Source organism: Aplidium turbinatum, chromosome 6 (genome assembly GCF_918807975.1).
Source record: "Aplidium turbinatum chromosome 6, kaAplTurb1.1, whole genome shotgun sequence".
In the NCBI taxonomy this organism is placed as follows: domain Eukaryota; kingdom Metazoa; phylum Chordata; class Ascidiacea; order Aplousobranchia; family Polyclinidae; genus Aplidium; species Aplidium turbinatum.
Window position 1 is genome coordinate 27,238,104 of NC_137477.1, and position 27,945 is coordinate 27,266,048.

Below are 27,945 nucleotides of genomic sequence, written 5' to 3' on the forward strand. Positions count from 1 at the left end.
TTTGCGCCAGCAATGAAAAATAAAATTGAATTACCGGTATTGATTAAATTGATTGACTGAATCTTTATCCTCTGACTGTGAAAGCTTCTTGAAGAGCTTAATCCTGGCAGTTTCGCATACTTGCAGACCGTAGAGGTTTTGAATCCCTGACGCAGGCCCGGTCATCAAGATTGACAGAGTGAAGTATCCGATTGTTGAAGTCTTGTTGCCAGGAAATTATTCCATCCATTAGATGTTGCTGAATGGGGAGCAGTCAACGTGCGTTGCTCAAGCGCACACCCCGAGAGTCGAACCAGCGCCGCTTGATCTTGAAGCTTCTTCGTTCCAGAAGTCAAGCACTAACCAACTGAGCTATCGGGACTTGGTAACTGTTACATTAAAGACACGGGAAGCAGCTGACTCGATGAAGTCTTTCGCTGCTTCCTGAATTCTATCTGCTGGGGAATTCAGTTTTCATGGTGCTCGTTTTTTCTCGTACTGAACTGAATCATTTTCACAACAGACGAAATAAAAGTTCTCTCACGTCTCATTTCCTCTCTGCTCTGTATTGTTCCCTCAACCTCAAGCAGGAGACCCAGTGTTGCCACGCAAAAAATCGCTAAATCCCTACGAATAATGACGATAAGTTACAACTAACCCCGCTTAGTTGGACCACTTCATTAAAAAGCAAAAAAAAAAACAATATTTGAACCACTCGGCATGCGTCAAACTGCTTTCAATAAACTGGGAAAATGCAGCTTTGATTCATTAATTTTTCTCCCATAAATCTAACCAAGCTTCAAAGGAAAGGAAATTTTAAGACGTGTTATCTTCAATCCAGCTTAAGACCCAGGCTGAAAACTAGGCTCATTCCTAGCAACTCCTGGGGCTAATAGACACACGTAAATGTCCCCAACGGCAATCTCTTTTTGGCGGAAGAGGGTAGTGTCTGACGGGCAGGCATCCTGTAAGGCGGGCCTCAATGCGCAGAGCACCCGGCAGCCAGTTGCAACCGGTTCCCCTGAATCTGCACGTTCCGATCTTATTGGACCGCAGTGGACATAGAGCTGGCCAAGAGTGTGTGCGTAGCCCTTGCGTAGTCACCACCACTTTAAACAACCACACAGACACAAGCGAATGGCCTTTGTCTCAATTTGGACCAGGACCGAACAAGCCCAATGGCAATGATATTACGGGTAACCGGGGCAGGCTTGGTAGAGCTGGAAGCCTCCAGCTAGGGATGGGCAAAATAGAATAATTAGCTATTCTAGAATATTCTAGAATACTGAAACCGAATATAGAATACAGATATCTATTCTAGAATAATTGATAGTTTTTACCATCGACACATTTTAATGATTTTTATGACTTTACAAAAACAATGAACATCACAAAATTGCTTATCGCAGTGTAACAAATTTAGGCTTTCTAAATTTTCACCAGTCAAACGAGATCTCAACTTGGTGGCAGTTAAACCTGCACTTGAAAAACATCTCTCTGAAGAAGCAGATGTAGCAGGTACACAAAAATATTTTGAAACTAACTGATAGAAACAAGAAAATTGATTTTTGTTTTGCTTTCCATCAAACAAGGGCGTTTTGAAGAGATATAGTGGATGCTTTCAACAACATGAGATACCGTAGGTATCTATTTCTGAAGCAGGGGAAGCCAAATTTGCTGATTCATCTTCACTACTGCAAGCAGCATCTTCAATCCCACACCTTAACAAGTCGTCCATGTCACTGTACTGGCATACCAGTAGTACAGGCCCGTAGCCAGCCGGGGACCTCACCCCCCCCTAAAAAATTTTGCCCCCTTGGCAAAATCCCAACATTCTCAAGCAACAGCTGCAATTATAATGATTTTGCCCATTTAAATTTTTTCGATTCCCCCTAAAAAAAAGTTGCCCCCCCCCTTGCTCTGCGGTAGTACAGTAAAAGCTAAGACAAGCCAACTACCCGTACGTACTTCTGCGGGGAGGGTCGCTAATGCGCACACCCTGTGGTCAATGTTGCCCTTTAGGTTTGTGGTACTGAAATAGAGAAAAATCCTGAAAGCGGATTAAGCTGTTTCGTGCCACACTTCCGCAAGACTGTGAGGACTACAAAGTGCTTGACAAGAAAGATCTCTTTAATGCGAACAATGAAACTCGTGCGTTTTTCAGACGCCGCATCGCATTGAATCGATAAACAATTCTACTTTCGCTGCAGCGAATTCGTTGCGATCAAACAGACTAGTACGAAGTAGATCGTTAGAGCGGTTTCAATTATCCGATTTCATATGCATTTTGAAACCGGTTAGACTCTACAACCGGTTATTCTATATTCGGTATTCTATTTTGCCCATCCCTACCTCCAGCCCGGTCTCACACATTGGCGGCGGATCTATGATGATCGTCTCCCAATGAACTGCAGTGACATTGGGTTCCGGTGGCAAGACCCGTGTCTGGGCTGGCCTATCTAGGATTTCCCGCAGCCCACCCACATGGGGAAGCCCCTAGAAAAGGCGGGGTAAACATCGGACACCGCAAATCTTATCTGGCCAGCTTGCCGCGGCTGGCGGATTACCCAAATAGCGGTCAACCTACACACGTCATATACTTATGAATACTAAGCTAGTAAGCTACCCTTCACATTGGGTGCTTGGAACGTCCGTAGGCTACCGTACACTATAAGACAAAAGCAACAATGACCGACCAGAAAGTCGCACAGCTTTGGTTTGGAAAGAACTTGCACACTTCAACATCGACGTCGCAGCTCTCAGCGAGACCAGATTTGCTGGAGAGGGCAGGATAAGAGAAAATGGATCTGGCTATACTATACCATCTTTTGGAAAGGAAAGAGCATTGACAAGCTGCGCATTCATGGTGTAGGTTTTGCTATCCGTTCCCATGCTTGTAAACCAACACAATCTTGTCCCAAGTATAACCAATGAACGAATGATGACGATAAGAATTCCACTCACCAAGAAACGCTACCTCACCCTGATCTCAGTCTATGCTCCAACACCCACATCTGAAGGTGAAGACAAGATCTCCTTTTATAACCAGCTTAAGACAAGCAGTAGCCTACAATAGGCTAAGTAGCTATAATATACCGTAGCTGCCTAGTAGGGTGACCCAAAAAAAAATAAATTTTGATTTTTAAACTTTTTCTTGTTTAGACCTCTGCATTATGGTCCAAAATGACACCTTGCCAAGTTTTGTTGAGATTGGTCCACATTTGAAGCCCTAGCAGTGGGCCGGTACCCCCTGCCGGGTCAAAATCGGCCAATCTGGCTGTATTTCAACAACCGGTAGGCCTAAAATGCTCAAACTTGGCTTTGAAGAAGCAGAATGCATGGTTTCCTATCTGACTTCCAGAGGGTTTTGGGGTCTAAACCATTTAGTTTATGAAAAAAATGCAAAAACACATTTTTGACCAAATGTGGCCCCCATAAACGTGTAATGTTCAACTTTTAGTTTAATATACAACACTAATAATTGACTAATGACACAAAATTTAAAATACAGGCAACTTTTGTTTAATCATAGACAAGCTTTATTGCTTTTGCACTTCGGTTTACCACTTAACTTTCAACCACTGACCACTGTAATTACCCATTAAATAATAATTCAAGACAGTTTTTTTTTCATTTTTCGTATTAGTTTACCACTTAACATTTCTTAAAAATGATTTTGTTGTTGTGTCCAGCTTTTTGGTGGACAATGACTTCTTGGCCATATCTCGAACTTCGGAACGGTAAGCATGAGTGACTTTGATTGCTTTTGTCGTGACTCTTTCTCACTACTTGGAGCAGAAGCCCTTTCCTCAACATCAGTGACCAACTGACCATGCCCAAAACTCTCTCCACAACATCATTTGTGGCAGGCATATTCTGTAGCAGAGCTTTGAACGATGAAAACTCCTCCATATGATGCCAAGATCTGGGACTTTCATGAGTCAGACATTCAAACTTGAGAAAAAATCTAATGAGTTCAAAAGAGTCTGGTCCGATCAAGTCCAACAAGCGAGTTGCGTTTAGAAATGCATTTGAACTAAGTTCTTTCTAATAACAGCTCTCTCAGAACTTGATCGAAATGTTTGCATCTTTTGCCACATTCAGACCTTGGTGGATATGCTCACACGATCACTTGCAAAAGCAAACAAAACGTGGCGCTCAATGAGGTACCACAGGTGCAGGTTGAGTTTCGTGCGTGCAATAACAGCCATTTTAAGGAAAAGGTCCAGGTAGCCTAAGTTGCTTCTTTTAGAGGTGAGCTGAATGGCATTTTTGAGAGTGTTCCACATTTCTAAGTCATACCCTGCAGCATTTGTCAAACTTGGGGATGTAAACCAATATTTAACATAAAAAAGTGTTAAAAAAACAGCCAATGAATAACTGAATATATATTCCCAAGGCCACAATCTTTTGTAAAAGCTGGATTTTCTGATAACTGCTGCTTGAACAAGGCAATTTGAATGATGATCTTTGCCATCATACGTGCTTAACACACTTGGAGCCTTGAACGTATAATATTGTATCCACGCCGAAAAGTACCACCAAGAAAAAGAATGGACAATTTAGCCAACTTTTTGTAATCTTCTCGTATGTTTATTCCATTTTGAAGCCAACTTTCAGGAATAAGAATTCTAGAACTGATTCTTTAATTCTATTCAATTTTCCGTTGTTCGTTTCCATTTGGAAAGTTTCACTTAAACTCTAAACTCTGCTACAGGACATGCCTGCTACAAATGATGTTGTGGAGAGAGTTTTGGGCATGGTCAGTTGGTCACTGATGTTGAGGAAAGGGCTTCTGCTCCAAGTAGTGAGAAAGAGTCACGACCAAAGCAATCAAAGTCACTCATGCTTACCGTTCCAAAGTTCGAGATATGGCCAAGAAGTCATTGTCCACCAAAAAGCTGGACACAACAACAAAATCATTTTTAAGAAATGTTAAGTGGTAAACTAATACGAAAAATGAAAAAAAAACTGTCTTGAATTATTATTTAATGGGGAATTACAGTGGTCAGTGGTTGAAAGTTAAGTGGTAAACCAAAGTGCAAAAGCAATAAAGCTTGTCTATGATTAAACAAAAGTTGCCTGTATTTTAAATTTTGTGTCATTAGTCAATTATTAGTGTTGTATATTAAACTAAAAGTTGAACATTACACGTTTATGGGGGCCACATTTGGTCAAAAATGTGTTTTTTGCATTTTTTTCAAAAATTAAATGGTTTAGACCCCAAAACCCTCTGGATGTTAGATAGGAAACCATACATTCTGCTTCTTCAAAGCCAAGTTTGAGCATTCTAGGCCTACCGGTTGTTGAGATACAGCCAGATTGGCCGATTTTGACCCGGCGGGGGGTACCGGCCCACTGCTAGGGCATCAAATGTGGACCAATCTCAACAAAACTTGGCAAGGTGTCATTTTGGACCATAACGCAGAGGTCTAAACAAGAAAAAGTTTAAAAATCAAAATTTAGTTTTTTTTGGGTCACCCCACTGCCTACTATAGGTAGGCCTAAGCTACTAACACCGCAAAAAAGCGTTTTATTTCTAATTTCAGAAATTTACATTGGAACAACAAAACAAGATATAGCCTAAGGGACCGTTCAAATATTACGTAACGCTATCGAGGGGGAGGGGGGTTTATGAAAAGCGTTACGCTAGCGTCACATCGGGGGGGGGGGGAGGGGTTCAAGCAAAACGTTACGTAACGCTTACGAGTACGGTGCGGCAGTTTATTTGTGCTGGCTGGTATCGTCGTTGGGATACTAAATTGAGCTGAAATCATATCCAACAGCACCTATTCAGCACCAACAAAATCTCTATCAAGTACCGTATCAACTACGGTACTGTTATTCCCGTAATTCCATAGTCCATACAGGTTCTAAGTGCATTAAACCCTCGCATTGCGAAATTGCAGGGCAGCATTCTTACATCACAAAGCTTGCTTTGAAGTGAAAGAACAACATAAGGGTTGCCAGATAACCTTTTTTTAGGCCAAATTCCAAAAATCTGGCCTTTTTTAATTGCGGTTGGCTTAAAAAAATTGATGCAAATAGGCAATAAGGCCAGAAAATCTGGCCTTATTTGGCCCTTTTTATGGCTGCAAATTTTGACCGATTTAGAAAGTATTATTTTAAGTAAATTGCAAATAAAAGTACAGTATCACTTATCATCACTTAAAGCCTGAACTATATCAGTTTTAATTACTAAGTAGACTAGAGAGTAGAGAATGTGTTGGCTGTGGACAGGGTGGTTCTATTGAGTTGAACCGGTTTCGGGACTATTGCCAAGTAGCCTAATTAGTGAAGTCTCTTAGCTTAGTCAGCAGTCAGTAGGCTACATAGTACCAACAGCATAATAAGGTGTAAGCAACTGATTCTGTAAACCATCTAAAAACTTCATAGACCTGCTGATTATAGGGTAATAGTAGGCCTAATAATAATAAAAAGAACCAATTTTATCAGAAACAGTTATATTTTAATCATTTTTTTTAAAGGTTAAGGTATTGTATAGGGATGGTAGAAGTAGGGGATTGCTCACTTAAAAGTAAGGTGGACAACTGGAGGGTCATAATGTTATGACAAAATTTGATGCAAGTACAGCTTGAGGTCTACTGCCATATGTCGCATACTCAGGTGCAGTTTATATGACCTGACCACATGAGTACAAAGTGTGTATTGCCAAAATAAATGTAGGAAATATGTGATATCATGTTTATTTAATAGTATTCAAGACATAATAATGCAGGGGTAGATTTCACACAACACTGGGAACGGTAGGTAGTCTCACACTGCTGCAGTAAAGTTTTGCAGATTTTCCAGAACCCAAAATTTTAACCAAATATAGCAATTCATTTGATGAGAATGAATTTACCTAAAAGCAAAGAAAACGTTGTGCAGTTCGTCTATTTTTTGAACTTCTTAGTAACCCTCCAGCTGTCCATTTCGCAAGAAAAATCAGTAAAGTGAGTCGTCCCTGTATTCCACTGTCCCTAGTATTGTATAGCCTATTCTCCAAGTATTGAAAATGAGTAACTATACAGTAAGTAAGGCATACTGATGATGAATTAAAGTGATAATATTTTCTAGTTTTTCTGCTACTACAGTACGGTAATTGTTTATTAAATAGATTATGCAAACGAAACGATTAAACAGATTATGCAAAAAGACCAATTTTGCATGCGCGAGAAATCACAAACGAAACCATTCCATTAAAAAAATCAAATGTTTACAAAAGCTTTTTTAACAACATTGCTTGTTCTTTTTAATGTTTTATTTCCATACCTTTTAGCCCATTAATATACATTTTTTACACGTCATGTTATTTTTCGTAACTTCTTTTGGCCGTTTTGATCATGCTGGAGTGATGAGGCTACTTGCGGCACTTTTTTCTTTTATACATCGTTTCCATATTTCGTTGACTCGATGTATTTTAATAGAATGGTTTCGTTTGTGTCTCCTTGCGCATGTCAAGTTACGGAAAATAACATGACATGTAAAAATGTATATTAATGGGTCACAACAAGGTATGGAAGTAAAACATTAAAAAGAACAAGCAATGTTGTTAAAAAAGTTTTTGTAAACATTTGATTTTTTTAATGGAATGGTTTCGTTTGTGATTTCTCGCGCATGCAAAATTGCCTTGGTTGATTGTTGCGTCGTTATCTTGCTGCCGTCAGGACTTTTAATTTTATGCGTCATGGAACGATGAGAAAATTTTTACCTGAAGTTGTGATTTTAGAACTAAATCTTTCACGCTTTCGCCATTTTTATCGAAACATCCTGATGAAGACAGATAATCAGATGCTTTTAAAACAGGGGTGTATACAACGTGCGGCCCGCGAAAAAAAATTGTGCGGCCGCGAAGATGTGCCAATTTTGAATTGTGCGCGGCCCGCGAAACTTGTTTATGATTTAGCTTAGTCTGGTAAGCCTACGTGTGAACAATTAATTGTGGAGTGGATTAGCCTATTGTAGGCTACTGTAGATTTATCACCTTCTGTTAACCATTTTAGAAATCTCCCACCGACCACCGCAAATCCATTGTATTTAATCATTTGGAACGTAAAAATGTATGGTCACATAAAAGGCTTTATGAACAAATTACGACTTTGGAAAGCTCACAAACAGACAGAAAATCTTTTCCACTTTCCAACTTTGAGAGACTATGGAAAGCATGGGGTGTGTTGTCACATTTTTTTGTTTTTACAAAAATTTGATTTTCTTGAAATCCTTTTGCGGTTAAAAAGTTTAACTAGTGGCAAAAGGAAGTGTAAGTGGACAGCGTACGAATGATATAACCAAATCACTTGCATTGTATATAGCAAAAGCACAAATCGAAAAACCCCAAACCTGTGACAACACGCCCCGGTTTGCCTTACTGAATAAATTTTATTACGTGGAATTACACATTTATAAACAAGTTGAAATTAATTCAACAAGTGCTTTGGGTCTTGTTTCCTTGCCTTCACATATCGACCAAAAGTTCGGTAGTTTAGCCTATGGGAACGTTCAAATATTACGTAACGCCTTCGAGGGGGAGGGGGGGTTTATGCAAAGCGTTACGTTAGCGTCACATCGGGGGGAGGGGGTTCAAGCAAAACGTTACGTAACGCTTTCGAGTACGAAATGGTAGTTTTTTTGTGCTGAATTTGTAGTGAAAAAGCGTTACATGGGGGAGGGGGGATTGAAAAAAGCGTTACGTTGGCGTTACATGGGGGAGGGGGGGTCAAAAATTCGGAAAAAAAGCGTTACGTAATATTTGAACGTTCCCTATGCCAAATTTTGCTTCTTCTTCTCGTAAGCTGTCACAGCTGTGACAACTCGCCCCGACGTACGCAGTCAGACAAAAGTTTTAATGGCGGCTAGAAAAGGCACGCTATTAACTTCTAAAGTGTCAGCTAAACTCCTAACATAATAAGCTATAAAACTGATTTCATAACTTACTTGCGGTCAGACTGCTCTTACGAAAGCGTCACACAATTTCGAAAAGTTAGTGAAATTTACATCGATGACCAAATGCGGACTCACCGAATAGTAGCAGACCCACATTATTGATTGCTCCCCAGACAGCAATGACAAATTTTATGGAGGGAGTCACGAGGCTATACGTTATTGATCGCTCCCCAGACAGCAACGACAACTGGGACCTGTCGGGGTACCAAACGGAAAATATGTTGGGCCCCAACTGGGGTGCCCGACTAAGTCCTAGTGCCCGACAAAGAATTATCATTATTGGGCTCACAGTCGCGTTGGGCTCACAGTCGAAAGCCTGCATGTTCGACTCCAGCCACCCGCACTTGCTGTTGTTTCTCTAGGCAAGAAACTTTACGATAATTGCCTCTACACTCAGGCTGTGGAGCGCCTCATTTGGGAAGTCACTAATGCCTGTGGAACTGCTGCTGGCCGTCAAGTTTCATTCGAGCGAGAATTGCTTTGCGTCGAGTGGAACGATTCAATTGTGATTGACAACAAATGCTAATCACCTATTGGAAATGTGACCATATGTGCTGGTGATGAAAGCACAAGCGGGAACATTCCAATCAACGACAAGCATGTCATATCAGCAACCAGCATCCAGAAAGGGGAAACATTGCAGATATCACTATGTCAGATACACTGCGCTACGTGGTTACACCATCAGGTCAAAATACAGTTTGAATCAGTGGCACTATCAATTTCTAATTTGTTCTTTTTTCGTGCTTTTAGGCAAAAATATAGATTGATTTTTATGAGATGACGCAAATGATTATACGCTTAAATTCACACCAATACATAAATCACCCTCTCGAAGAAACGATTTGCCAAAATAATATAACTTTTTTCTTTGGACCGACTTGACAAGAGTCACTTATTCGCGTATGAACTAAGGTTAGGTTGCTACTTTGTTGCTAATTGTCTTCCACATTTTGCCAGAATATGTGATATTGTAGCTATTGTGATTGAAGCATGAGCTTAATATGCTTGGCCTTAAGAATCATATTTTTTGTTTCTACTCAGGTCAATCAATGGTTCATACAAATTTCAAGTAGATTGTGGTAGTTTTCGTGTACTGTTTGGAAACCTTGTGTATGGAATAATTCACATGCAACAACATTTTTACAATCGAAAACTTCATTCTTAAACTCTGTGACCAGACCTACGTCAGTGGCCCAGGCCTCCACAGGTATACGAAACTGTCAGGAATAGCCAATCAGAGGCTTTCAAAGTCCGAAAATAAAGATTTAAACCAACCACTAAAAATAGCTAGTGAGGAAAAGTTACTTTGAGTAAGGTGACGTAATACCAGCCAGACTCCTAAACAATGTGAAAAATCCTTGACTGATTTTGCTAATTACAGCAAGCTAGCCAAGTCCCTTGGATTGAGAGAGGCGACAAAACTTCGGAATTCTTGAAGGCTATATTTACAGTTTCAGGTGAAAATAGAAACTAAACTGAATTTTTGGCTGAAGTAACCACTAACCAGCAAAGTGAAATCGTTGTAGTGACATTTATCCTACGAGAGCAGTGTAGAACAGTGCCTGTACACAAGCTGGATACTTCATGAGCAACAAACTGTCAATATAACATAACTGGGTGAAAACAGTTTCAATCATGAGCATGCCAAAACTGAATTCCGTTGCAAATATCTCTTCTGCACTAAAAATTTTGCATGTTTGAATGGTCTTTCGCGCAAGCCATCCCCAACAGAATTGAAGCATTCGATGTAACAAGATCACCGCGTAACGAAAAAGGCCATACTATGCACTGTACACAAAGCAAGTTTAGCAATCGTGAAATAGAGAACCAGAAGAACGCCTGTCAAACATACTATTGATAAGTGAAGTTGCGGTGACCCATCCTCATGTCATCACATAACTGTAACGAGGATTACAGCAAGGTTTGAAACTATAACTTTCAAACTATTAGCACCAAGTTAGAGTGATAGACTCAGATCACTCCAAGTGTTTTAACTGATTTAAAAAACAAACTAAATTGTCATGATCACATAGATCTGTAACCGGTTGTTACTCAAAACAGACACTTAATAAATGTAAAGTGGTAACTACATTGGCAGGGAACAAAAAACAGTTACTGACAACTGAAAGCGAAAAAAACTGAAAAGCAATAGTTCCGCGTAATTTCAGCGCAAACTGCGTTGCTTGAACAACACTAAACATTAAAATAACGAAACTTTATTGCTGGACTCCAAAAAAATCCGTTATCTTTATGCACGCAATTTCTGAATGTCAGCGCACAACTTCCTAATGTAGTCAACATTGCTGATTGGCGAAACGTTCATGACGGTAACACGGGTCCGCTCTTCATCCTGAAAGGAAAATACATAAAAATGGTTCAATTTCATTGTTTTAAAATCAAAATTAAGACACATGTTTTTTAGCTTTGTGTAAAATTAATGTAAAAATTAAGCTACACAACACAAAAACATGCAATAAACTTCGAAATGATCACTGGTCAGTCAACATACAATCCACCATTCTCACTTCATTGAACGTCAAAACAGTGCATACTAAGAGTGGTCCCAATCAATACATCGACCCTTTTTTAACAATCAACACATAAAATGACTGATTTGGTGGGTTAGTTGGTCAAACAGTATTTCATCAGTGGATTCTATAAAAAAGATTATATAAATTATTTTCCCAGCTCTTGCAAAGTAAAGATAAAGTCATGTAAAGTCATGATAAACTGAAAGCATATGCTCCCAACTGTGATGCATCAAACGCCTGGTAGTTAAATTTGGGTGAAGAATTGTCATTATGTTCAACCTATTTCAAGATTGAAGCAGACTGTTTCCTACGTTGAAAGCAGTTATTCCAAATGCTTGGCACACTCGTAAAAAAAAAAACAAGAAATCACTCACAACTGTAGTTACTGTTAGTTCAAACAAAAGTTTGTAAAGTTACGCCACGAGTTGTCTATCTCTATCGTAAACTTCGGTATAAGGTTAACAATTTGCCACTTACGTTAAATCTGTCAGACTTGATCCGGAATTTCATGAAAAAACTTTTGAAGTCAACTGCCTTTAAAACGTTTTCATATTTCGTCTCATTTTCTTGTTTCATTTCACCCAAATCTTGGGCTGACACACCCAGCAATATTTCTGCTTGATCTTGAAAACACGTGATCCAAGTGCTGTCGTATTCATCTGCTACATGCATCTACGAACGAATATTGCGAGTTACTAGTTCGTTAAGTATCATTTCAAAAAAGTAAAAATAATTCATCATAACAAAACAGTTTTGCGTATGTGGTAAGTTGCGGCGTTGTCCAGTACGATATTTTAATACAGTAGCAAATGTAACACAACAGACTGGAAAAAGCAAAATAGCTATATCAAAGACATATCGCGACAATCAGCCCACAGCGACACACATAACAGGCCTTGCCTACGTGCAACAATGATGAGGCAGACATAATTTTGATTTCGAAATTCAGGCTAAATAAGTGTACTTTATATCTCTTTGAAAGGATAGCTATGGGAAACCAAATTGCCAAACTGTGACGATTAATTCTCAAATTGCTGCAAAACTTTTTGTTCCACTACAAAGTGATCAGAAACTTCTTGGACTTTTTTTATGTTATGATTAAACATGTTGAATGTCACTTATATACCTTTTAATATGCTAAATATCTTGTTTAACTTTCTAAAATTTAGGTCTAATTGTAAGGTCTAAATGGGCCAAAGAGAAGCCATCATTCAGCTCCATCCTGCGGGAAAAACCAACTCTGAGATCATTAAGCTCTTAAAAGTTGTCAAAACCACCGTTTGCCATGTTGTGAATAGATTTAAGGAACTTGGTACATCTGAAGATCGTCATAAGAGTGGAAGACCTCGTAGGCCTACTTCAAAAGTCAAGTCAATTTATTTTGTAACAATAGCACCACATATAAACAAACAAGCAGAGAAAATGAAAAGTAAAAACAATGCATTGTAAGTTACAGCTGTTAGCAATTATGACCCAATCAGAAAAAAAACATTAAGGAATTGAAAATTACTCAAGAAACCGACAAGTAAAAGTTTTCAAGTAAGTAATTAATTACTTGAATCCAGTCCTAATTGTTACGCTTGTCAGAACCGATACTCACATTGAGCAGCATTCTGTAGGTGAAAGAATCAAAATTCTTGTTACACTTTTCGCAACGATATTGTCCGTTCTCCAGATCCACGACCTTCTTGTTGCATTGTTGTGTCACGCAAGCCTAACAGAGAACACAGTTAGCCATGGCTGTTACTACCGCTTTATTGACCTGGATTTGAGTTTTCGCAAGGCCAAGCAAAAAAAAATGGTGATTCGAGCCATGTTTTCATAGTCTTCGTGTAAATGAAGAAATGTATTTATTGGCTTTGAACAATTGAGCCAATGAAATAGATTGATTCTCGGCTTGAGAAAGGAACATTTAAAGCTTGAATATGGGACCAGGGAATTAAAATAAGGTTCTGTACTACTTTAAGATCCCATCAGCTTCTGTATCAAATGTAAATAAAGCAATATTCAATTCCGATGACATTTCTGCAAGTGGACAAACATTATAAAGAGTAGAGTATTCAAAAAGTCATCGGTATACACAATGCGAGTCAAAGAAAAGGGACTCGAAAGAAATTGTTTGATAAAGATGGCTGGTTTGGAGGGAAACGGGTCAAACTACACGGTCAACGAGAAGTCGCAAAACGACTCAGCTACAGTTAATTTCACACAACAAAATGTGCAGACGGACACGCTATGTGTGATTGTGTATAATTATGTTGATTGGTAATTTAGACAAAATAAAGAATGAAAAAAGTAACGTTAAATTATTTGAGATTTCAGCACCTTTCCCGCTTAAAAAAAAAAAAATTGTAAAATAGAGAAAAAAATAAATGGTATGTCATTACAAACGGACAGAGGTGGGCAGTAGCGCGCTACTTTTTTGGTAAAAGTATCGGTAGCGGCGCTACTTTTTAGTTGGAGTAGCGGCTGCAGTAGCGGCGCTTTTTTTATTCCAAAGTAGCGGTAGCGGGAGAGGCGCTACTTTTTTTCAGTCGCACTTCCGCTACCCGCTACTTTTTAATTTAAATTGAAAAAAATGCTTGTTTTTTTGCAATACTGGCGTGGTCAAACACTCAAACAGCTATATAATCGTCTTGGTTGCAAATTTTCGGTCTTTTCTAGCTGACGTCAACTTCTTCGGCGAATATCTCCGTGTGATGAAGCCTATCTGCCACGCTTTAGACATTCTCCAGAGCGAGTCCAAGGCATATTACGGAGTCTTGCTTCCAACCATCACAATTTGCGAAAGAAGTTGACCGAGATCAGTGATCTTGTGACCTGTGAGGAGTTGAAATAGAAAAGTCCTTGAAGGTGAAGAAACGATTCAACAAGTGCTTCAACAACATAAAATGCTTTATGGCATCATGTCTTCATCTTTCCTTCAAGACGTCGTGGCTACAATTTCTGCACTACGTTTCCACGGATGATGCTGATGCACTGCGAGAAAAAGTCAAGACAGATGCAATTCGACTGTTGCGGGAGACGTCAAGCCAGGTTGATACCGAGAAGATGACACCAACACCAGTCATGACTCCGAGGATGTATTTTTTGGAGTGTTTGCGCCATCCCGTGAAGCGTCGGTACAGACGGAAGCAACAATATTGTAGACGCCTTTTTTTCGGACAAGAGCAAGTCCTTGAGCTTTTCGAATACCGAGTTAAAACATCTGCTCATTAAAATATACAACACCCCCATTCCTTCCAGTGCTGCGGTGGAGAGACTTTTCTCTGATGGAAAAGATATGCTTAAGCCAAAGCGGGCAGGACTTAGTGACTCTCATTTTGAAATGCTCGTGTTTTTGAAAGATGCGTAACAATAAATTTCCCTTAGAATGTGTTTTTTATAACGACGTTAAAATGACAGCGTAAACGAATGATAACATTCGTTTTCAAGGTCATTTTTGCGTCACTAGGGACTTGAGTGTTTCCTAGTGTAATTTTAGACAAAAGTAGCGGAAGAAGTAGCGGTAGCGCGCGCTACTTTGGCCCGAGTAGCGGTAGCGGGTAGCGCGCTACTTTTGTAAATTGGTAGCGGGTAGCGGTAGCGCGCGCTACTTTGGCCCAAGTAGCGGTAGCAAGTAGCGCGCTACTTTAAAAGTAGCGGGTGCCCAACTCTGCAAACGGAGAGGAAGTTGGCTCTGGCCTATATGCAAGGCATAACCTCGTTAAAGTGACGTAAAAGATCTCACCTGATACAACACGTTTTCCTTCTTGCAATACAAGATCGTTACTTTACTCGTGACGTAATCGGGTTTATCACCTGTCCCAAGATTTTCAGACTTGATTTCACTCAAAGTTTTCCAATTTGATGCGCCTGTGAAGTGACAACTAGTTCGTTAAGGCGACAATACTAGTGATAAACAATATTAATTTTTTTTAGTCAAAAAGATAGGAAATTTAATGAAGATGTTGTATATGTACTATGTAGTACATATTTTACTGGTTTTTAAACGCATTTGTGCAATAAAACTACTTTTTCTTGCCCTCAGTACCGATTTCAGAACTCTTAAAAAATTCATCATTTGGCATTTTTGAACTCATTATTGTCTTGTGATAAGAAAGTGACCTCTCACATTCAATTTTGTTATTATTTTACGAAACTTTTGCTTTAATCTAATAGAGCATCTCAAGACCTTTTCAAAGACATATGCCTTGTTGGGTTTGGGGAACAACATCTTGTTCGGTTGTGACCTATTTGTCCGACTATCAAGAAGTATTGCTAGCACTAGTATTGTCGCCTTAATTTTGATTGGAATTTAAGTGATTACTGAGATATGGGATGAAGAATTCTGATAGCGTTGATATGTAAATGCTGTGCGGTATCAACAAAACAATTGTAGCAATAATCTGACAAGATACTAACATAAAGCTCCAGAGTAAAAAAAAAACGCTTGAAACGAAGAGTTAATATAATTACAGTGCGATATCGAAGTGATCCAACATCTACACATCTGGCTATAAACGGGATCTCATCAGACAACGGATAGTGAAAAGTAAAAGCAACGAAAAGTAATCAATGACCTGGTGATAAACACTAAACAGTACCAAAACAATGCAAATAGAAGACAAAAACACAACACTAAACAAGAAAAACATTGTAATACACTAACCCCAATTACAAGTAAACAGTGGCAAAAGCATTACTAGAAGAAAAATATATGTATAAAATGGGAAAATATTTTTGTACAATTACAAGGTTATACTTACTACTGCCACCTCCCGAGGCATTCGTGGTGAGACTTTGTGTGGCTTGGGAGCTTCCTCCGGTTTCATACCTGGTAAAGATGACAATTTTAAGTTTTGAATGTCGAGTTAGAGCGAAGTAGTGACAAATAATTACTGGACTACCTCAGTCACAGATATCGTACCATATGCGACGTCATAAGATTACTAGCACCAAAGAAAAGCTAAGAACTGAAGTATAAACTGTGAAACTCCATTCTCAAAGACAACTCTTAATCTCTAGATCACAATCAATTTTTTTTTTTGATAAGTTAACCACACACTCTTTCGCTATGGTTGTTCTCACCATTGCTTGAGCTGGTAGGCTTCGGGAATATCAGGGTTGATGGCGAGAGTGGTTGAGCTCACGGTGGACAAAGAGCAATTGGCAAAGTCCGATACTTTACAACCTTTCAAGGCAACAACAGGGTGAGTGGACCCATCGAAAGATTCGGCCTGAACGTAGAAAACGTAATGAGAAATGTTTGCAGCCTCACCATGCTTAACTGATAATTCAGAAAACTATTTAAGCCAGAAAAACACCATCGAGACCATATACGGCCATAAAGTTACCAAAAGTAAGTACATTTCAATGTCAGATGTTTTAGCTAAAAATTTCATTACAAGTTTCTACCCAAGTTACTTTAAACCGTTTTTATGAAAGCAAAAAGCCAAAATAGTATAAACGATTCGGACTCAGAACTTTTCAAAATGAAACTTGCTGTTTCGTCGACTTTGTTTTATAGTAGTAGTAGTCCAGTTTTAATCCGGTGATGTCCCCGTTACCGAGGGTGACCGGATTCACCTCCAAATGCCGCAATCGCCTTCACACCCTGCCTCCACATCGATCTATCTAACGCGTCCTCTCTCGTTAAGCCCACCTTGCTGCTTTCTTCCTCAACTTGCCTTTTCCACGTTTTCTTGGGTCTTCCTTGTTTTCTACGACCCTCCACTCGCAACTCCAGCGCTCTTTTCAAAACATCATCTTCATCCCTTCTCAAAACATGCCCATACCACCTTACTCCATTAGTAAACAGCAATATTGTGTATTGTAGTAGTTCCCAAGCATGATGCGCTTAAAAGGTTGTAGAAACAACAATCGCTTCAACAAGTTATTTTCCTTACGACTAGCACAAAGTTGCATTTGTATGCATCATGCAAAATACTGGAAGGCCATACCCCTGATTACTAGCGGAGGTAAAGTTCAAACTGTGACTTTCCTACCTCGTTTCCCCACAGCGTCACTCGTATTTCGGCGCCTGATTGGTCAACAAGCAGGAATTTTTTCACTTTTGTTTCACGGTTCTGGCTTCGTATCATTATCGTAGTCAGATCGTCAACAGACTTCACAACTCCAATCACGTCTGTTGAAAGATACCACAGCGGTGGAATTTTGAAAAAAGAGAAATGAGACATTCATTAGGAAAAAACATAAATACACTCGTTGACGAATCAATACCACACACATCAAGAAACAGTTAAAAATATCATAGGCAATCTTTGAACAATTTCAGCTACAATAACAACATAAGGACGCTTAACACACTTTTTAGAAGTTTTACACTATTTTTGAATACCATGTAGACAGATAAAATTGATAGAAACTTAATAGGATTAAATTGCATAATTCAAAAACAATACATAAAATAAAAGATAACTACTTTAACTACATAAATTGGAATGTTTTCAGCAAAACTTTCTGCTCTCGTCAGGAAAATAACTTAATTCATCTAAACAAAACAACATTTATTCGTGAAATGTTAATAATAAATGACTGAAATTACAATCTGCACTGAGCTACGTATAAACACAACTGTCCGCCCCGTTAGCTCAGTGGTTACGTGCCCAGCTCAAGATCACGCGGCGCTGGTTCGACTCTTGGGGTGTGCGCTTGAGCAACGCATTTCAGGATTGCTCTCCATTCAGCGGCACCTAGTGAATGGAATTATTCCCCGCCAACAACACTTAAACATTGAACAATCGGAAGACTTCACTCTGTCAATCTTGGTAACCAGCCATGCGTCAAGAGCCTCTACAAGAATGCGAAACTACCAGGAATAACCTATGCTTTGTTAGTCGGAGGATAAAGATTCAAAACCAAACCAACCACAGGACAAACACAAAAGGTGTTAGCGATCTGTTATAAACTATTTGCGCTATAAAGAGGTTGTGCCGGAGTGAAATGAATAATTTTCGTGATAACAATACTCACCAACAAGACCATTCACGTTATGTTCCAAATCTTTGATTTTCTTAAAATTGTATTGAACTTTGGGAATAAAATTGCTCTCTGACGCGTCACATAAATTAATGACGGAGTCACGACGTAGCGTCATCTCGTAGTCGTGGCTGGTGTTATTGAATTGCTGGTTGGCAGGTTTCAGCGTGGCGTTGGAAATGTAATAAACCTAAACGTTGACAATCATTAAAGATAGTAAAATAAAACAAGTCATTTTTACAAAACGGCTGTGAAAATCCCTTGACCAAGTGACAGAGGGAAAATTTTAACCAAGAAAACACGAAATCACAATCTATATGAAATAATAGTTTTAAGCACTATCTGCATCATTTGGCAAAGGTATTGACAGCTGCTTTACAATTTATAATGAAGCACCACAATGCGGAAATGCAAATTGCAAGCTACAAAAACACTCACCTTTCCAACTTCGATCATCTCAAAATATTTATCCGCTTCTTCTTTGAAACCGGTTATCCGGATATCACCGGACTCGTCAAGAACAGTGAAGTTGAATAACTTTCCCTCTCCTCTGGCATTCTTCCACTCTCGCATTTGTCCCTTTTGTGTTACACGTGCCTTGATTGACCACCTGGAATTAACGAGGGGATTGGTTGTGGTTGTGCTTAAACTAATTACCCATCATATAAGCGACAATGTTAGAAAAAGTTTGATGTGAATTATATTACATGTAATACATGACACAATATTTTTTAGAATACACCACATAACACCAGTTTGATGAGATACCACATTAACTCAACTGTAAATCATGCGCACAAACTTTTATTTCTCATTATTTTTTAGGTTTAGATTCGAAGGTGGCTTTTATTTTGGATCAACATGAAATATTTTTAACAATATTAAAAACTTAAGCAATCAACAAGATTATTCTGATGCTGTTTTCTAAAATAGGTCAACAAATGTCCAAAATTCGAGTCAAGCAAATCATGGGCGATGATGAGAAAGCGATAATCGGATTAGTGAAGAATATGGGTCAAGTCGTCTATAGGTGAGATGTCCTTGCGGCAGGTCGGCTGCGACAAGATGTCCTGTTCCCTATTTTTAAATTGGTAGCACTGATCTATAGGGGGGTCAATATAAGGTTTGACCCCAAAAAAATTTATATAAAAGTTTTTTTTGTTCCAAGTGTATGATTAGGTTGTACTATACCCCAGAAAAAAAGTCTACAAAAATCTGACCCCGGGAAAGTGGTCAATTTACATAATTTGAAAATGGTGACCCCCCAAATTTTTCAATGTACACAAATTTTTTTTTAGTTCAATTAACACACTATAAATGTATTAAACACATATAAGCATGGTATCTATGCACCAAATGAACATATCAGAAACCGTCTGTGATGTCATTATGATCTCATGGAAGACATAAGCGTCAATTTTTTAACATTTAAGAAAAAATCTGAGGGGGCAAGATGATAAAAAGTGTGAAATATGTACCCAAATTTGAACAGTTCCATAAAATTACACTGTCAAAGCTACAAAAAAGAACAGAAAAGCAGGGTGGCTGCCCCCCAAACAATTTCTACTGGGGGGCGCGCCCCCCTGCCTCCCGGGAATCGACGCCTATGATGAAAGAGTATATACACTAAACGTCAGAGAATGTCAGAGATGAAGTACCATTTTTCAAGTTATGATTGTTACATACTAGTAGTCGTCACAATTATCATCGGTACTGTCTGTGTCGTCTTGATCCAATGGAAGGACATTGTTTGGGTGGTTTTCACAGGGCACAAGTTGGCATTGTCCACAAGCAGAAGTACACGGAAATCCGTACCTCCTACATGTACATCGCCGTGTTGTGCAAGCGATCGTGCAATTGCAATGCACAATCTTTAACAGATTGTCCGGTGCAGGGTTTTTCAGAGTCATTACTGGTGCGAATTGTTTGTCCTCAATCTTCCAACCCCAGCCAGTAGGGTCCAAATTGCTTTCTAGTCCTATCCATATCATTATTTGATAGTAAGCACGCAGGAAATGGAATATTGTAGAAGATGCAGTTGGTGGGAGTCGGGCTGGCGCAACGAAGGATGACACTGAAACTACTTTCTTTTTCAACGCAGAATGTCGCAAAGATGCCAGCGAATCGCTTTGCTTTCCAGCATACAGTAGAACCATTGACTGTTTGCCATACTCTTCAATTGCATCCACCCTCTGGCCAGGTTTTGTAGATGCAAGTGCCAAAGATTCTAGCTCATTGTCGCCTTTGGTGGCTTTCTGAAAGAGTGTTCTCTTTCCTATTCCGAAGATTCGTGAGGTGGTATCGCATCCTGTAAACGCATGGATGAAGAGTAACTGAGAACATAGCTGTTGTCCGAGACATTCCTTTAGGGGATTAATATTGTACACCCTCTGATCTTTTGACCGAACGAAAATACATTGTCTTCTTCCGACTGTCGATATGATAGAGGAGAAGGATCAAGAGATCTGTGTCTTCTCCAACCAGGGTTGTAGTGTGGTATTCAGAAGCTGCAATAGCTGCCTGAACAATATCATAGTCGGCATCTCCTTCAGCGTTTATAACTGTGGGGCCTTTCTCTTGCAGTTTGTTGCTTATCATATTGATCAGCCCTTGCTTATTGCAGCCCTGTGACAGGAATTCATCCTTGTTTCCAGTGAAGACTGTTGCTGGAGTGAAGCTCACTTTAGGATGATTTTTCTGCTGACGGCGTTGGTGGGTGCAGTCCTTCACTGATGGTTGATCACAATAACCGTCGAAAACCACTGTCGCCATCTCGTAATTGCGTAGGGTAAAGTCGACATAGCCATCCGCAATGGCACCGTATGTGCTTCCCTTCGTCCATTGTACGCGATGCATGAGGGAACCACCATCAAGGACATACTTCTTGGTCTGTGGTACTTCGTTGGTAACAGCCTCATCAGATAGGCTGCTTGCGTACTCATCGATTGCTTTAGCAAGCTGTGTTTTCTCTGGCTTCCTCATAATGTTGCTTGTCTCAAACAGGGCAGGTGGGAATGGGCTCAGTTCGTATTCTAGAACCTCCTCTAGAGAAAAGTCACCTGCATTCGATATGACCAAAAGTCTCTGAAAAAGTAGGGCGGGATCGATGGATCTATCTTGGGAAACTTTGATGCAACATGAATCACGTAAAGTTTTCACTTTGTCCTTCCGTTTACTTGCATATGTAAAAACTGGCTGACCCTCCATTTTTTCTAAGATTTTCCTTCCGACTGTTCGATAGTCATCAACATTTACGCCATCTTTCGCAATCACTCCAGTGATGATGTTCCTCAGCGTTGGATACGCACAAAATGGACTGAATAATTGGAGTTTTTCTTTGATTTTTGCGAGGTCGGCCTGATCTCTCTTCATCCTTGCCCCACTCATTTCCTTATGCTGTGCACTCGTTGTAAATGCATGCTTGTTGAAGTCCTCCATCGCATGATTGTACTCTGAATAAGCTGGTGAGGATAACACCCACAAGGCTCGCTGCTCCTCGCTCATTCCACTACCCCTTGTCAAGCCACCGGTTGTCTTTAGCGATCTCATCAATGTCTGTTCAATTGCATGGTCCGAACCAAGGCCAGCCCAGACTTTGTCGGTTCGCCTGATGACATGAAATCCATCCTGAAATTTCTTGAAGACAGCAGGGTCCTTCATTTTGAGGTTTTGCATGTTTTGCAAGTACAAGTATGCTGATTTTAAGTAGTTGTGGTGCCCTGCAGCAGCAAATATTTGTAAGTACTCGGCAACAGCACTAAGATGTCTATCCCAGGAACCAATTCGACCTGCCATCAGCAGCATTCGTGTACATTTGACCATGTTCATGTAACAAATCCAAAGCTTACTTGTCCTGGATTTACCAGACAAGCCAAGTTTCTTCTTGTCAAGTGCTTGCTGAAGTTTAGCATTTGTCTCCGAAGTAGCTACTGTTTCCAATGTGGTCTTTCCTTCTATCAACAAGGTGTACATGTCCTCACACGACTTCACTGAACCAGCTAACTCGGGATCACTATCCATCATTTCAGAGACCAGCATTCCATTCAAGCATTTTTCTATCAAGAGGTGGTCCCGCAAAGCTCTCTGCACAGCTTTGCCACCCATCATATGCTTTACTGCATTGTCCCCATAAACAGTTTCGAGAATTTCCATCAGACCTGACCCTTGTGGACAATGCCAACTTGTGTCCTGTGAAAACCCAAACAATGTCCTTCTATTGGATCAAGACGACACAGACAGTACCGATGATAATTGTGACGACTACTAGTATGTAACAATCATAACTTGAAAAATGGTACTTCATCTCTGACATTCTCTGACGTTTAGTGCATATACTCTTTCATCATAGGCGTCGATTCCCGGGAGGCAGGGGGGCGCGCCCCCCAGTAGAAATTGTTTGGGGGGCAGCCACCCTGCTTTTCTGTTCTTTTTTGTAGCTTTGACAGTGTAATTTTATGGAACTGTTCAAATTTGGGTACATATTTCACACTTTTTATCATCTTGCCCCCTCAGATTTTTTCTTAAATGTTAAAAAATCGACGCTTATGTCTTCCATGAGATCATAATGACATCACAGACGGTTTCTGATATGTTCATTTGGTGCATAGATACCATGTTTATATGTGTTTAATACATTTATAGTGTGTTAATTGAACTAAAAAAAAATTTGTGTACATTGAAAAATTTGGGGGGTCACCATTTTCAAATTATGTAAATTGACCACTTTCCCGGGGTCAGATTTTTGTAGACTTTTTTTCTGGGGTATAGTACAACCTAATCATACACTTGGAACAAAAAAACCTTTTGTATAAATTTTTTTGGGGTTGCCCCCATATTTTTCATATATTGACCCGCCTACTAGTGAAATTGTTGTTGATGAGCAGAAGTACATTTCACAATTATCATTTGCAAATATTTTCTTGCTCTTTCACCTGTTCTGATAGGGAGTTAAACTTCCGATTGGCATGACACGGATTTGCGAACCTCCAGGAGTTGTAGGAGCTTCATCTTGACCAAATATTTTTCCAGTTGGCTTAGGACTGTGCATCAGTCCGGTAGGTGCGTTAGAGGAGTCGGGGCGTACACTTCCATTTTGTTGCTGCTGGAAGTTTGAGGGAGTTTTTGATGGACCATTAGTTGCCCCCGCTGCAAATGTGCATTTTAAAATGTCAAACGCTTCATTAAAACTCAGGACAAAGTTATCCTACAATACAAGCAATAAAACAAGATAGTGTAAACTAGAGTGTACAGTGTACAACTGTACACCTAAGATGATTTATCTATTTGTTGAACAAATTTTCACTAATACCCATTTACTGTAAGTTAGCAATGGCATATGCTACTTTACCTTGCTGTGCTTGCGTAAGTGGAACAGGGTCTCCGATTTTTCCTCCAACTTCATCTGCAGACTTCACAACTTCAAGGTTTAAACATATCAGTATGCGCCTAAATGTTGGAGTAAATGTTATAAGGCCATCATGATAGCGGCCATTGTGTTTAATTATTGTACTTAATTTTTAGTGTTATGTATTTAAACATTTAAGTCGCAGCTGACTTTGGTAACCTTTTGGTCTCCTGTTGCCATCCTTGTTGCGCGAACTAATTGCTATTTGTGTTTGTACACAATTTTCTCACAACAAAACCAAATAAACTGACCTATAGCTGTTTGAAAGGCAAAAAACTATTTCCAGTGTGAAAGCTGGGTTGTTGTTGTTGTATGAAACAAAAGAATTAAAAATAGACAGATAAGGTGGCTGCTTCTTACTTTCCACTTCCAGTAAGCAAGAGTTATTTAAATATTTTATGTGTGGTTCTAACAAAGACCAACATGTAGTGCACACATTTAGTCAGAACCTTGTGCTAGAAAAATAGATTTTGTGTCAAAAGCAATTTTTGTCTCCGTTTGATTTTGAAAATAGCACAAGAGGCAGTAAATGAAGGTTTCTAGTTTTAGGACACATGTGTGGAAAAAAGGGGCCAAAATCAAGTAGTGCTCAATTTATCTGAAAAAAAAAAAGATTACATCTTTTGATAGAAAGTTTTGCTCTATAGGCCTATACAAAATTGTTGGCAATGGAAGTATGAAAATTCTTTTCTTGTCAAGTTAGCTATTAGTACAATCTCCAGTCTGTATAACCAGTTGTTAAATAAAGATGATTGCAGAAAAAAAAATGAAACTACGCAAATACCATCTGATATTTAGTAGATGTGACCGGTGATACATTCACTATTCATTATGTAATTTTTGGAAGAAAAAACTCAAAACCTGATACTAACTTAGTTCCTTGCAACATGGAAGATTGATATTGTGTGATGCGAACAACAGTGTGTGTCTCAAGTGTTCCATCTTTCACCAAGTAGTTAAGCTGTGAAGCCAGCATTGAAGCTGAAAGGTAAAAGCAGAACTTATGAACTACAATTGAAGGATTATTATCTCTATTGTGCTACTGTAATGTAGTAAATTTGTCTATATCAGAGGTTTTCACTTCTCAGCTTTTCTCGTGTTAAGTATCCCCAGTTTTCAAACAAGCAACCAAAATCCCAGTAAGCTGACACCAAATAAAGTGGTAATATATTGACTAACTCGACAAAAATGATGACGCAAAGGAAAGGGTATGATCACACTATTACGGTATTAAAATGATGTAGTTCAATGTGAAGGCTCTGCTTGTTTGTTGCAAATAAGTTTCTTAGTTCAGAAGTGGTATTGGTTAGACACAAAAGTAAACCATGCTCCTGTAAACTCTTGGGGATTTATGAACCCCGGGTTGAGAACCTCTGGTTTGTGTCTTATTTTCCACTTATTTTTCCTTACATTAGTTGTATTTTCAAAATGTAAGTAAAACAACATATATATATTTGAATAAGACCTTCTGATGATCCGTTAGGTGAAACAATTTGTAAAGGCTTCAGATAGTAATAACTACATTTGATTTATATATTATATATATACTTCCAAAGGAATGGATTCCATCTGACAATAACACTCGTATTCTTTCCATTCCTGATCCAGCAATGGCTTTTGTCCCGAGACATTGCAACACCGGCTTAGATGGTGACTCACCATTCATCAGTGCCTGCATACATGAAATTAAATTTAAAGTCATCAAACAGCATCAAAAATCTATAAACTATCTCCACAAAAGATGATTTTCTCATGCTTTTTGGAATAACATACGTTATTTTTTCAACATTGATTTTTTTTCTTTTCTGATGGAAAGACTGTTATCAGTTTTATTCTGTCACCATGAACATAGGCGCCGACTCCAGGGGGGCGGCGCCCCCCCGTGATTTTAGTTCGGGGTGGCTGCCCCCCCGCAAATTATTTAAAAAAAATCTTAAATCAAATGTTTCTAAGTTCAGATTTGCCTTAGTTTGACCTTCATTGCGGATCAATCTCAATTAAAAGATCTACTTGTTGCAACAAGAGCGCTGCTCCGAAGATAACAAAAGAAAAAGAAGTACGGTAGATGATAAACGCCATCATGGTGCCGCTGAAGCATAGTAACAATGATTGAAAAACTTTTTTCTTGATTTCTTCTGCTTTGTTTTTTCTTGGGAGTGTCAATAACGAGGTGCAGTTTGCTCAGTTTAGTATTTACGCGTATTAAGAGCTAAAGTTCAAAGTGACCAGCATATAATTCAAAGTAGCCTACAGGCCTCGAAATTCGCTTTTGTTGACGGCGGACAAACGTGTCCGGTCTGAGCAGCTATCTTGGCGGACAAATTAAGTATCACGGCTGACACACCAGTTTTAGCCGTCGATCGTCATGCTTAATCACTTTATCTTGATAATAATTCTTCGCCATTTCAGAACTATAACTACGGTTTTAGAAGGCTTTTATCAGACCAACGACTTGCGCTTGAAGAGTCAAAGCGCCCTGTAGCTGGTCAATACGTCACATACGGTAACTGATTAACTTCCACCGAACGAGGTCGTGTGGCTTATTGCGTCACAATGCTCTGGGCAGGAGTCAGAAAATTTCTACACCAACGCTACTATTTTCTGCTGTGCAAAGTTTGACAGGCTTTTTTCTTTAAGTTTATTTTTGCGTGTCATGTGAGCGAAAGTGAATTTTCCTTGGGTCTTTTCTTTCTTACTGTAATACTAAAACTTAACAGATTTTGTTGCATCTTGCTGTAATAGCCTACTCGTATAATCTAATTTTGTAACCAACCTTGCCGTATCATTATTACTCGGAGATCAAAGCCAGACATTGTGACGTAAAAGTTGAACTAAATTGCGCGTGATTAGTGTACTGTAGAAGTACCTGTACTCCTATCGATTCTTAGCCAAGAATTCACCTTTGTTACGTTGATTCAATGTCATCAATCGTTGAAGCAATGTAAAAATCGAAAGTTTTCCTCCTTGAATAGAAGCTAAGGGATACAGCATTCACATTTTCTAGAATGCGCTGGAAATTATATTATTGCAACAATTGTTTGTGGTTGTGCTATGCAATGACGATTTGCGTCGCTAGTTCCTGTGTTATTTCTCGGCGGACAAATATGACCGATCTAGATGGTACTTCCCGCGGACATCACATGCTGTGACGGACCGATGTCCGCCGTGAATTTCGAGGCCTGAGCCTACACTATAAAGCTTGGCAATATACATTATACAATGGCATATAGATGCAAACAAACATCAGCATTTTGTATGTAAGCAATCAGTCGGATAGAAAGTTTGCCCCCCCGGCGATTTTCAAAACCCGGCGCCTATGACCATGAATACTACTTGCAGTCTTGCACTGACAAAAAAATGTTCAGCACCAATTAAACAGACAAAGAAGAGTTTACAAGTGAATAAAAAAATAACAGTTAACCTCTCAAGTACATGTAGCTCCACACAGAGTGAAATTTACATGCCTTTTGACTCTTTTTTATTTCTTTAAAAGTAATGTCTAAAAAGACATTATTGACCCAAAAAGAATGTCTAAAAAGACATTATGAAAAGTATTACTTTTCATAGTATTACTTTTCATAAATGTCTTTTTAGACATTCTTTTTGGGTCAATAATGTCTTTTTAGACATTACTTTTAAAGAAATAAAAAAGAGTCAAAAGGCATGTAAATTTCACTCTGTGTGGAGCTACATGTACTTGAGAGGTTAACTGTTATTTTTTTATTCACTTGTTGATTCATTCATATCAGTTTGTATCCTCTGTGGATCCTTCTCTAGTATCATGGGCCAATCCTATAGATGTTTGCTGGTACACCCCTTCATTTTCTTTGAAAGAAGAGTTTGCCTTATTTATTCAATGACAACTGTACCTGAATTGCTCCTTCAGAAAGCTGACTTGCCATTCTTATGCTTTGTACAAATCCAGTAAATAGTCCAGTAATATCAAAGGAAAGCAATGGTAAATTATATGCTTATAGAAAATTTCTAATATAAATGGCAGTGGTTATAGTTATCATAAAACAGTAACAAAGCCTCTGAGGCTATGGATCCATGACCACTCAAGCATTAAATTTGTGCTAAATGCACACAAGGGTGTACGGT

At 39.1% G+C, this 27,945-nt stretch overlaps 1 protein-coding gene across 1 annotated transcript; it reads right to left on the reverse strand.

Annotated features, from left to right (window-relative positions):
• Positions 1 to 9,698: 9,698 nt before the first annotated feature.
• Positions 9,699 to 27,833, reverse strand: LOC145771679 (replication protein A 70 kDa DNA-binding subunit-like). Its single transcript, XM_082583412.1, has 14 exons — positions 27,714 to 27,833; positions 25,393 to 25,516; positions 24,717 to 24,825; positions 23,788 to 23,885; positions 23,372 to 23,585; positions 18,879 to 19,050; positions 18,435 to 18,630; positions 17,447 to 17,586; positions 16,530 to 16,678; positions 16,208 to 16,275; positions 15,190 to 15,314; positions 13,060 to 13,173; positions 11,937 to 12,131; positions 9,699 to 11,278 (listed from the first exon to the last, which is right to left on the reverse strand). Exons 1-14 carry the CDS (start codon positions 27,744 to 27,746, stop codon positions 11,177 to 11,179), a joined length of 1,839 nt encoding a protein of 612 aa, XP_082439538.1. The 5' UTR covers positions 27,747 to 27,833; the 3' UTR covers positions 9,699 to 11,176.
• Between the last annotated feature and the right edge of the window lie 112 nt (positions 27,834 to 27,945).